General features: G+C 44.9%; 1 protein-coding gene across 7 annotated transcripts in view; it reads left to right on the top strand.

The window, feature by feature from the left end:
• Positions 1-616: 616 nt before the first annotated feature.
• LOC147033866 (uncharacterized) overlaps positions 617-13005 on the top strand; it is a 113294-nt gene continuing 100905 nt past the window's right edge. For 5 of the 7 annotated variants that reach the window (XM_085872042.1, XM_085872044.1, XM_085872040.1 and 2 more), the window contains exons 1-3: positions 617-738; positions 8753-8908; positions 10864-10947. In XM_085872042.1, the coding sequence (XP_085728168.1) occupies positions 8777-8908; positions 10864-10947 (216 nt within the window). In that variant the 5' untranslated portion in view covers positions 617-738; positions 8753-8776. Of the gene's footprint in view, positions 884-1140; positions 1207-8752; positions 8909-10863; positions 10948-13005 lie in introns of all 7 variants that reach the window. The other 2 variants (XM_085872035.1, XM_085872033.1) reach the window with 2 other exon arrangements.

Genomic DNA, 13005 nt, shown 5'->3' with positions numbered 1-13005 from the left:
CCACTGAGGCTCGATAAACCGGCCAAACTCGAAAGCCGACAGCCACAAGGAGATGTACTACGTAAACACATGCAAGTAGCACTACACCAATCCGATCATAAGAGTAAAACTTTATTAAATGATTGTTTAACAATCAAGACGACGGACAGGGATATTAAAAGGAACGTTGGTGCATGAGGAAGTCAATCAGCCCATTCATGCCTGCGACGCACCGTCCCATTAAACGTCGTCGATACACACACACGCAAGGTGCAAGTCCTGAGAACTTTTCACATTATTAAATGTTATTCGAGACGTCAACTTCATTTGTGTGGTTTCTCGATCTTCTTCCTCATCTTATCCTTAGTCTTCTTCTTCTTCTTCTCATTTTCTTCACACACCTGAGGAGAATAAACAAAATGTCCGTCATAATGTAAAATGTAAAAAATTTAATAAATTTTTAATAATTAATAAAATTAATAAAAAGTAATAATTAATTAATAAAAATAAATAAATAAATAAATAATGTAAAAAAAAAAATGTACAGCATGTAAAAGCTGTGTTTGTACGACAGTTCATGATTCCGCTGTCCAATGACAGAGCAGCGAACCAGCGATTTTTTTAACCAATTGAAAGTGGCGCGGGGAATCATTTAAAAACACCCCACGCTCATTGGTCAATTTTCAAACAGACCCGCTCACGCATCTCGGGGTAGCTGGTGCTGCAATCCTGAGGGACGGTCGTGGTTTTTGGAATTCTGTAAGGCGCTCACTGTGATTGTAACAGAATTTTTTTTTTTTTTTCAAGCGAACATCACATTGTGTTTTTGTTTAATATTGGAGTCGGCGGTTGGTGTTCGCGCCGTCTGCGCTCTCCTGTTCTGTTCCGAAGGCCTGTTTCCTTGGTAACCTTTGATTTTTTTTACATATATATAAATAATTTCCCGTTAGTAGTCGAGGTTCAATGGCAGATGTTAATCTTGTTGATGATTTTTATTGATTATAATCCGGTTTGAAGTAAAAGAGCAAATGGAATGCTTCACTTCAGTTTGATGTTGCTGTTTGTCCGTTTCAACTTGATGAGGACCATGAGCCGGCGTTTCATGATTAAACTCCTTAAACTAGGTTAACTAACCCGGTTATTTCGATCCATGTTCTTCAGGGTGTTGCTGAGGTGTCGTCCACCAGACGGCGGTCTCCTTGGGTCAACCTGAGGCGGTCCCTTCGGGTGGGTGCCTGGAATGCCCCTATCCCTAAGAGAGGATGATCACCTGTCTCTAATCTGAGCTCAAGCGTTTGGACATCGGTATTGCAGCACTCTCTTGAGGTTCGGGACCGGATTGTGGTGAGATCATGGTTGGTGGTTACACCGACCATTGATCTGGTCACTCTGATGGTTACCATTCCCAAGGAGTTGCTGTAGCTGTGTCCAATAAGCTGACTCCAATGATAATTGAGGTAACACCGGTCAACACGAGTATTATGAGACTGAAGATTTGTCACTCCTTGGGTGTCATTTCCCTGGTCTCTGTTTATGCTCTGACTGAGGCGAGTGATCTCATGGTGAAGGACGCATTATTTGCCACGCTCGAGTCTGTGCTTGATCAGGACCCCAGGCGAGATACTCTTAGTCTTGGGGGATTTCGATGCATAAATTTGAATTGATAGGGATGGTTATGAGACCTGTGTTGGTCCCCATGAGATAGGAACTGTGAACCTGAATATCACCAAGTTCCTTGACTTTGCAAGAAGTCATGGATTTAGGGTGACTGGTTCATGGTTTCAGCGCCCACAAGCTCACTGCTGGACTTGGTATTCCAACACTGGCGGTGCAGCAAAGGAGATTCACCATGTGCTCGTTGATTGTCGCTAGAGGATGATCCAGAGCTGCAGGGTCTACCGGAGTGCTCAGTTCCTCAACATCGACCACAGGCTTGTTGCAGCAACTCTGAAGTTGCAGATTAAATCCAGGAGAATGGTACCATCCCAGCCTTGGTTGGATGTTGGCAAGCTCAAGGATGAGAGGGTAGCTGAGGAGTTTGTGAACAAGCTGAGTGGAGATTTGGGGAGGGGGGGTTTGGGTGCTTTGTGGGATCCTGAAGAGTTGGGGAGTGCCTTCAAGACCACAGTCCTTGATGTTGCCGGTGGATGTCTTGGAACTCACCATGGGGCGAAGAAGTATTTTGTCTCGAGGGACACTAAATATCATTGGCCAGAGTCTTGGGGCCAGGCTGGACAAGGAACCCTCTGGACAAGGAATCTGAGTGGGTCAAGCTTCACCTGTGGTCAAGACTTCCGGTTCTGGGTTTGGGGCTACGGCAGGTTCTCTCAGGGTACTCTGTCGACTTTCTCAAAGTTAAGTTTCCCGTCGTTATTTTTCACGTTTTAACTATTTATTTCCTCACATACATGCTTCGTGTGTATTCCCAGTGAGATTTTGTTTCACAAATCGTGCTATTGTGTGAGTTTTCGTCGACCTTGTTTTTCTGGGTTCCTTGAGGCCAACCAGTCCTTCCCCTCGAGGTGTATGATTGTTTTTATTTGTATTCTCTCCCGATTGCCTCAAATTCCTATTTTCCTCACTTTCCTAACACCTCCATCCCTCCCAACGAAACTCTGTTTCTTATCTTAAATTCAACAACAAAAAGAAAAACTACCTTTCTCCCTGCATAACCACGAGTCCCAATCCTCCTTTTTCCACTTCCTCCTTCTGCCGGCACACCAACTTTCTTCGACTTGAGCTGACCCTCTCACCATAACCTTCACAATTTCTTCCAAAACCTTCCATTCCTGAATCTTACCTAATCTTCAAAAATCCATCCAAAATTTTTTTTCCCTTGTATATCCTTTCTAACAATACACCTCCTGTAACCTCCTGTCTCAATCTACCTTCTTCCTGATGCTTTTCATCGATCCATCAGCTTCACTCCGCGTTTACCGAACCAAATTCACCATACACCTCTACGATCTTACTTCAACCTTTCCTTTTCTGAATCTGACGCAATCCTTATTAAAAATAAATAAATTCACTTTTGACGAAACTCCTCCCATAACCACGTGATATGTTTCCACCCTCTGCATTTACCAATCCAAATTCACCATTCACCTCACAATCTTTTCTTGAACCTTTCCTTCACCTAATCTGCTGAAAATTCTCTCTCAAAAATAATAATTATAAAAACAATCTCTTATAATGCTTCATCTTCCTCTTTCACACGTGTGGTTCTCTTTACTGCATCATTCACTACTCTTTCTACTTCAACAGACTGCTCTCAATTCGACCTCTCCTTCATACCTTGTCAAAAAAGTCCAACTGTTACGTTTCTTCTCTCCATTCTCTTAATTTGCCTTCATTTCATCCTTCAAGAAATGTCTTTTGCATTTCTGACCTCAAAATTAAAAAAAAAACAACAACCCCAATTTGCTACGAATGTTCGCTTTCCATCAACCATTCTTTTTTTTTTTCCAACTTCAGTGCCAATTCACCCCTCACCCCTCCCTCTCAAAGAAACCATCACAATCTTCTCCCTCCAAGCTTCCATCTCACCTTTCTCCCTCAACTCTCCCCACTCTCCCTTCTCCCACCATTCACCCCTCACTCCCCTTTCTCAAAGTTCCCCCCTCTCACGTCCACAAAGCTACTTCCTTCTCCTGCCCTCACCTCCATCTCATCACTCCACCTTCTCAAATCCTCAACTGCCTTCTGCCCCCCTCTTATTACTCCCCACTGTACCTCAACCCAGCACCACAGAGCCTTTTCTCCTCTTCATCTACCCCCCTCCCCGAGCTATTCTGCAATCCCCCACACTCTTTCAACAACTCTCCTTACCTCTCCTCCCTTGTCCTACCCTCCCCCTCCCCTCCAATCCTCTGCACCAAAAGCCTCCTCCCTCCCTCTTCATTAACAGTGTGGGCCTCAGATATCCGGGGCCTTCGCTCATACCTTTCAGATCTTTCCATACAGGTTGCCACTGACAAACCAGACGAATCTGCCTTACAAACTTTCTTCCCTCAAGGCATCTCTGATTACCCAGTATCTCTCGCTGGTTGCTACCTCCTCCGGTATGACAGACCTGAGCTTCGTCCAGGTGAAGAAGTTGCTCTCTTCATCAAGAACTCTATTCCTCATTCTCTATGCACTGCCCTCACTCCCCCACACCCCCCCCCCAGGAATACCACTGGCTACGGCTTCCCTTCCACTCCCATCTCTTGCTTGTATGTGTACTGCATAGTTCACCAAACAGTGATGACTCCATTTACAACTCGCTATCCAAAAACGTGGACCAACTTCTATCCTCTCATCCGAACACTCTCTTCCTCAAATGTGGTGACTTCAATTGTCATCATTCCAGTTGGCTGGGTGTGGGTACCTCTCTCACCTGTCATGGCACTTCAGCAAAAGACTTCTGCGACTCATTGGGACTGACTCAATCAGTCAATATCCTGACCCGGATTTCAACCAACAGCACTCGATCTCTTCTGGATCTCATTTTTTGACAAATTTCTTTGAAAATATCTGCTGTTCTTCCTTCGCTCCAATCGCTTCTTCTGACCACATGCTTGTCAAAGTGGACATCTCTCCAGCTGTTATCAGAGAACCACCTCAGCGCTGTCGAGTCTGGCCTATCACTCAAGCCGACTGGCAGGGTCTCCAAGCAGCCAGCAAACTTCTGTACTGGTCTTCCATCGCTACTTTCTCCAACATCAACTCTTCCTGGGAATTCTTTTAAAGAAACTTGCTCTCTCTCCCTCATGCACAGATTTGTCCCCTCTCTTCTTCAGTTGTCTTACCCTTCCTCCCGCCCATGGTTCACTGAAGCTTGTGGCAAGGCAGTTGTCCTGAAACAACTTGCCTTTGCCTCATGTAAAGAAAACCCAACTGAGGGTAATCTCAGTTCCTTCCATAAAGCTCAGAACAAGTGTGTATCTACCCTCAAGAGACCCAGAAAACATCATCTTTCTAATCTCAAGTCTGAACTCTCAAACCTCTCTCCCTCCTCCAAATCCACGTGGTGTCTAATCAAATCTGTTTCTGGTGTATGTTCCCCCTCCATCCCCTCCACCCCCTCCCTTACCTCAAATGGCCACACTGCTGATACCGTACGTGAAAAGGCTAAACTCAGTGTTTGCATCAAAATATTGTGTCCGAAACCCATCACTTTCTGTACCCACCTTACCCAGTCGCACCCAGCTGTCCCTGGACTCTGTGTCCTTTTCTTCTGACAAAGTGGAGAGTTTGCTGTCAAACCTCGACTCAGATTCTGCAATCGGTCCAGACAGCATCAGCCCATGTGTCCGAAAAACCTGCTCCTCTGTTCTTGCTCACCCTCTCTCTGTTATATTCACCCTCTCATTTGCTCAAGGTCATCCACCATCTGCTTGGAAATCAGCAAACATTACTGCTCTGCATAAAAAAGGTGCAAAAACACATCCCTGCAACTGCAGACCACTCAGCCCTCTGCCAATCAGCAAGGTTATGGAATCCATCGCTTCAGACATTAAATTCTTCCTCTTCTCCAATGGCTTGATTTCCGATCATCAATTTGGTTTCAGACAGTCACTCTACCCTGGATATGCTGCTTCTGCTCTCCCAACAATGGATGGAAGGACTCTATGCCAGACATGAAGTCAGAGCCACATCCCGAGACATATCATGTGCTTTTGACACAGTCTGGCACCCTGCCCTGCTCATGAAGCTCTCTTCCTATGGTATCCAATGCCATCTCCCGTCATGGCTCACACACTTCCTCTTCTGTCACAGCCAACGTGTGGCCCCAAATGGAGTTCTCTCATCCCCTCTTCCTGTCCAGGCTGGGGTTCCTCAAGGCAGCATTTTGGGCCCTGTTCTTTTTCTGGTTTTCATCAATGGTTTCTCCGACTCTCTTGAAAATCACAAACTGGTCCAACACGTGGAACATGTTTTTCAATCCTGACAAATCTCACACTCTCACTATGTCTCTCAGAAAAGACCATTTGGAACCCCCCCCCCATCTACTTTCTCAACAATCCACTGGAAGAAGTCCTTTCATTCAAGCTCCTGGGTCTCACTATCTGCCATGATTTTTCCTGGGAAAGCCACATTTCCAACCTGGCCTCCAAAGCCAGTTCCCGACTGGGAATCCTCCGTTGTGCAAAGTCCTTCCTTGGCACACCTGAGCTCCTGGCCACATACAAAGCTTTCGTATACAGCCTGATGTAGTACTGCCTGCCCCTCTGGGCTGGTGCTCCCGTCTCTCACCTTTCTTGGCTTCACGCTGTGGAAACCAAGGCATTTCGGATCATTGGTATCTCACGCGGTGAGGCCGAGTCTTTGGGCCTCTCACTCTCATCGCGGGTAGGTCGGTGGTGTTTCTGTCTTCCACCATCTCCTCTCCAGTCTCGCCCTCCCAGCTGTCTGCGATATGTCACCCCCATATTTCTCCAGGGCGCTCAAGGCCTGCCAGCAACCCCCTTCTGGTAAAACTACCAAAGTCATCATTCACTGCTCACCTTCACTCTTTCATCCCTCTTTTTTTTTCCTGCCTTTGGGATAAACTCCCACATTCCCTTCAATCCCATTCTTCCCTCCAGGCCTTCAAAACAGCCATTCGCCACCACCTCTTATCTTCCCCCATCCAAAACCTCGATCTTTTCTACCCTTGTTAATCCACCCCAAACCCACTTCCTTCAAATTCCCTTTCCTTCCTGAAAGTCCCTGTTGTGTCAACTTGTATACCCTGTTTTCCCTCCCCCATCCCTCTGCCTTCCACAGATCTCCTCATGTCTCATGTTCCCCACTGTTTTGTCCTTCTCTCTCCCGCCCTTCTTGTCTCATGCCCCCCCCCCTTGCTGTTCGTTGTGTATTCGCTCTCATATGAGCCTTGACAATGTATACAAAAAATAATTCTTGTCCTGCTTACAGGGGAATTCCCGCATTCCGTTCCTCCAAGACTGTCCCTCGGTGTACTGCAGTTAGAGTGGAGGGTGGTGGGCTCTTGACAGAGGAGTCCGAAGTGAAGACCCGCTGGGCCGGTTACTTTGAGCGGCTCAACCAGACTGATCCACCAACTGTTGAGTTGGGTGTCAGGGGTGTGACTATCCCTTTTGCTGTCTCTCCAATAAACTGTGATCCACCTTCGTTTGTGGAAACAGATTGCGGTAAACCAGTTGAAATGGGTAAAGCTCCAGGGATCTGTGGCATCCATGCTGAATTTATTTTGTTGCATGTGGTTCTGTGCATGCCTGGAACACAGGAACACACTGAAAGAGAGGCCTTGTTGTCCCTCTCTGGAAAGGGAAGTGTGATCGCCAAGACTGCAACAACGACCGAAGGGTGACGCTGCTCTCAGTGCTGGGCAGGGTCTTTGCTCGGACAATTCTTGATAGGGTTCGCCACCAGCGTCCGGAGCAGTCATGCTTTACACCAAATGAGGTCAACGATTGACCGTATCCTTGCTCTTCGGGTTCTCACCGAATGCAGGCGAGAGTTTCAGCAGGGGCTGCTTGCAGCCTATGTTGATCTCTGTAAAGCATTTGATTCATTGAATCGGGATGTCCCCTGGAGGATTGTTGGTCTTCGTGGGGTGCCACCAAAACTGATCGATCTGATATCTGAACTATACTCTGGTACTGAAAGTTCTGTGAGATGTGGTGATACCATCTCTGATTTATTTCCAGTTGTTACTGGAGTACATCAGGTGTGTGTACTGGCCCCCACACCTTTCAGCACTTGTATGAACTGGATTCTGTGGAGGATATCAGAGATCAAGCGGTGCTGCTTCGTTTGGGAATGTCAAGATCTCTCAACTTGATTTTGCATATGATGCAGTCATCTTTGTGGAGATTCTGGATATTCTTTTGGGGACCCTCGAGGTGCTGAATGAGGAGTCTGAGTCCCTGGGTCAAAACTAAGATCCAGGCTTTCAATAACATCTTGGATGTTGCTATCCTGTCTGTACCTGTTTGTGGAGAGATTCACTTACCTTTGCAGTGATATTCATGTCTCTGCTGGCTGTGAGCCCGAGGTCAACAGACATCTGGGGTTGGGCCTGGGGAGTCACGGATTCACTGGATAATGGGGTGTGGTGCTGTTGGTACCTGTGCAGGAGGACAAAAGTCTGAGTCTTCAGGTCCTTGGTGCTTCCATTCTTGCTCTATGGATGTGAGACTTGGACTCTGACCTGGGATCTGAGACTGAGATCAATTCCTTTGTTCCCAGGTCTCTTTCTAGACTCCTTGGCTATCGCTGGTCAGACTTTGTGTCCAACGAGCATTTGCTGAGACTTGAATGAGATTTGTTACCTGCATCATCCCTGAGCATCAGCTGCGGCTGAAGGTACGCTGATCCTGCTCACCAGATTCTCTCAGCGAGGGAGCCTCATGAGTAGAGGAGGTCGATGGGCCGACCATGTGCCTCGTAGTTGCAGCAGATTGATTAACATTTCAAATGGATGGGGATGTGCCAGGCGTCTGCCTGGGGGATGGCCAGACGGAGGCCCTTGGAGTACTGGCGGAAAGTGGCCGCAGTGATGCGCTGTTCCGGCGCAAGTGCCCATACCTGACCTGATATGTTGGGGAAATGACAATCATTCCCCCATGGGGCAAGTGCGTGCGTGCGTGCGCGCGCGCGTGCAAGCGCCTCCTGTTTTGTTTGTATATTCTACTGCTTTGAGATTTGTGTAATCGTGCGATTGATTAGTTTTTTTTTTTTGATGTGAAAGGGTCACTGTTACGGTTTTAGTTTTTTTTTTTCTCTTCCGTCTCCCAACCTCCCCGTTATTTATTTTCACCCCCAGCCCACCATATAGTGTGGTGCAGTCATGGAGTATCCCAGGCTTGATGAGGAAGACGACTCCATGATGCAATCCACTGCCACGGATTTTGGTCTGCACCCTTTACGAAGGAACCTTTACCCAGAATTGTCGGAGATCCTTTCTTCTTCGCAGACTGAGGTTTTTTTTTTGGGTTTTTTTTTTCCTCCATTTATTTTGACCTTCTCACATTATATGTAGCTATCAACTTCTTAGACTTGCCAACCATTTACTATATAAATGGCAGTCCTTCTGTCTGTTTGTTTGTAACCAATAAGCTCCTAGACCAGTGAACCGATCTTGATGAAACTTTACACACATATAGACCAAACATTCAGCTCCAGGATGCGTGAAGTGGCTTTCCATAAACATGAAAAATATATCAATAAAAAAAAAATTCCATTTTTAAAAAATAAAAAGGCTTTCGAATAGTGAGCCGGCATATTAATCGTAACAAAAGGCTTCATGGTTAAAAACGCTCGGGTTTTTTGAAATACAAAATGTTCGTATTCGTTGACTTTTTTAAGCATACACATTCTCGAACTGCACGTGCACGGCAACAGCTAACTGCTGATAGATCTGCTCATGAAAAAGCCAGGCAAGCGGAGTCAGCTGCAGAGAGAGACAGTCGTCTTACTGCTGATATAATATCTGCTTATGAACGAGCCAGGCAAGCAGAGTCGGCTGCAGAGAGAGAGCATCGCCTAACTGCAAATAGAGCGTCACACCGACGGGCGAGAGAAGCACAAAACTCGCGTTCCAGCTTTCTTGGTCCGGGTTTTGGCAGGACATCAAGAACAGTTGCCACTGCTGCGAGAAACATTGAGTGGCTCAAGGCTGCCTTCAACTCTGACCTCTCTGAGCATTACGGCAGCATAAAGCCTTCCTTCCATAAATCTGAGGAATAAAAGAAGCCTTCCTAATTTTCTCCATACAATTAATGCCTCAGTCTAACTCGCGTGAGGAAAATAGGGCAAATTTCCCGGGTATTACCGGGTACTTCGGCTAGTTACTGATAAAAATCGGAGGATAGTCGTGATTCTTGAACTGATTTTGTCTTCGGTAATCGGTTAAACAATTCGTATAAAAGCAAGTGCCGATGATTAAATCAACCAATGTGTTTCAAAAGGTTGTTGAGAAACCCAGTTGTGCTTTTCATGTATCGTGGGATGCAGAACTGCACCTATATTGAAGTTTATTCTGGAAGTTGGGGAGGAATTAAGTGTTGGTGACCATCTTCACAAGATGAAGATTATTTCCATGGATAACACAAATCACCACTGTTTTTTGTTTTTGTTTTATTTTTTGTAGCCAAAGATATGCGCACACATGCTTCTCGGCTGTCTCGCCTGGGTTTGAACCCTGACCAACTTCTAAACTGTTATCCCAGTGTTTCACAGGCAGGGTGAATACGTGTCCCGTCCCTCGGATGGACCTTAAATTGGACGTCCCGTGGGCTGGCATTTGTTGATTTATGTTAAAGATCCCTTGGTGTCTGTTGAAAAGAGTAGGCGAGCCATCGCCCGCACCGTGAACAAATTCCTGCCTTATCTTCTGCTGGGAAGGCAATGACCTTCCCAGCAGTAGTTTTGTTTGAATTTGATTGCTGTATATACTGGAACACCTATGGAACACATCTCCTTCATAATACTGCAAATAACCTCTGGTTTAGTAGTATTCGTGGGCCAGTTGGTCCATTTGACCAAATTTTCATTTATCTGCCTGGCCTTGTAACATAACCACCTGCTGTATTACTTGAGCATTGGCTTGCCTTCCACCACACCCAGACATGCTTCAGCCAGCAGGGCTGCGGGTGATTATATATTCGTTCTTATTATTATTATTATTATTATTATTATTGCCAAATTGTACTACTATTATTATTAGTATTCATTGAAGTGTTTTTGTTATTTATTTTGGAGTGAGAATGTCATCCCGTGGAAGGACATTTCAGGTGGTCTATACACCATAACATTTTAATTATCGTATAAACTGGAACACTGCATGAGGTAGCGTGTTCTACGAACTCTAAGTTGAGTTGTGAAATCCTATGTATTTAAGAGCCTGTTTTGATTGAACTTTGACGTCCTTCACAGGGAAGGACCTCTGGGAGTGGTGGACACATGCTTGTTTATATAAGAATAAAGCCAGTGAACAATGAACAATCGGATTGCTCTCAGGTAAGAAAATGATTTCTGCATTTAAGTTTTTTTTTTTTTGTTTGTTTTTTTTTTACACCAATTTAACTGTTTTGCCTGTTGCTCGGTCAATATTGGGCCTTTTTATTGATGCAGGATTTGTCTTTCTTTTGTACCAAAAAATCCCAAACCCCACACCATTAAACAGTTTTATTTCTGGGAGGTGGGTGGTAGATTGTAGGTTGAGGGGAGCTTCATGTGCAGCCTCCTTGAATTGATGTTTTGGTCCAATGTATATCTTGGCTTCAGCATTTAGATTTTAGAAGTTTAAAGATCATCATGGTATACATTTCTGGTCCAAAGTTTAAGAACACCCCCATTTTTTCATTTTTTTTTTACTGAAATTTAAGCAGTTCAAGTCAAGTGAATAACCTGAAATGGTACAAAGCGAAGCAGTAAACTGCCAGAGGTTAAAAAAGCTCAGGTTACCAAAAGCTGAAAAATAATGTAAATTTCAGAGTTTTTAAAAAAGGCCGTTTTCAGGGAACAAGTAATGGGTGAGCAACTGCAGCTGTTCTGCAGCAATGGAAGTAAATTAAACCTTGAAAGTTCATGCAAACAATTCCTTCATGTGTCCCAACTTTTGTTGATTAGTTACAAACCTTCTGTCTGTATAAAAGCAGTGTTGGAACAGACTGTGTTGCTCCACCCTCTGAAGCATTACTTGGACAATATTGCACTGCAGGAAGTCGTATATTGCTATCATAATGGCAAGAAAAAGACAATTAACAAAGGAAGACAGACAGACCGTTATAACCCTTAAAAGTGTGGGTCTTTCCTTTCGAGAAATTGCAAACAAGCCAAGGTGTCAGTGAGTACAGTTTCCTACACCATCAAAAGGCACTTGGAAACTGGAGGAAACTCTGACAGGAAGAGGTCTGGCAGACCCAAAGCCACAACAGAATCAGAAGACAAGTTTCTGAGGGTCAGCTTGCATGATCGGCGGCTCACAGGACAGCAGCTTCAAGCACAGCTTAAAACTGGTCAAAGTGAGAGTCTCAGTTTCAACTGTGAAGAGAAGACAGCTGCAGGTTTGACAGGTCGAGCGGCAGTAAGAAAGCCATTGCTGAGTATGGCAAAATAACAAAAAGAGGCTTGCCTGAGCCATGAAGCACCGCCAGTGGACTACTGAAAACTGTAAGAAGGTCTTATGGACCGATTAATCAAAATTTAAAATCTTTGGTTCATCACGCAGGGTTTTTGTACGCCGTCGAGTAGGCGAAAGGATAGTTCCTCAGTGTGTGACACCAACTGTCAAACGTGGAGGAGGAAGCGTGATGATCTGGGGCTCTTTTGCTGAATCCAGTCGGTGACTGGCACCCTGAACCAAAAAGGCTACCACAGCATTTTGCAGCGCCATGCAATACCCTCTGGTCTTCGCCTAGTTGGTCAGGGGTTCATCCTACAGCAAGATTACGACCCAAAACGTACCTCGAGGCTATATCAGAACTACCTTAGAAGAAAAGAACAAGACGGTAGGCTTCAAATCATGGAATGGCCAGCACAGTCTCCAGACTTAAACCCCATTGAGCTGGTTTGGGATGAACTGGACAGAAGGGTGAAAGAAAAGCAACCTTCAAGTGCAACACATTTGTGGGAACTTCTGCAACAGTGTTGGGAAGAACTTTCCGAACAATATTTGATTTCCATTGTGGAAGGAATGCCACGAGTATGTTCGGCTGTTATTTCTGCAAAAGGTGGCTACTTTGATAAGTCAAAAATTGATTAAATTTTGTTCAACACAATGATTTCATGATTTCTTTATCTGCAATTGTTTATTTGTTCATTGCTTTAATTTCAGAGTACATTGAAATGTTAGTGATTAAATTTCAGTAAAAACTGGAAAAAATGGGGGTGTTCTAAAACTGTAGACTGGTAGTGTATACTTGCCAGTTTTTTTTGGGGGGGGTGGGGGTTATTTATTTATTTTTAATTTGGGTACCAAGCCTTCAAGGCTGGGTAATTTTTATTGCTATTTTTTAATCTTGTTTGTTAATCTTTACATTTATTACTTTGTTCAGGTTATTGAAATACCAATTT

Source organism: Eptatretus burgeri, chromosome 1 (genome assembly GCF_056783735.1).
Source record: "Eptatretus burgeri isolate ZD-2024b chromosome 1, Ebu_testis_v1, whole genome shotgun sequence".
NCBI lineage: Eukaryota > Metazoa > Chordata > Myxini > Myxiniformes > Myxinidae > Eptatretus > Eptatretus burgeri.
Note: the sequence above shows the minus strand (reverse complement) of the source record. Positions and strands in the feature narration are given on the sequence as shown.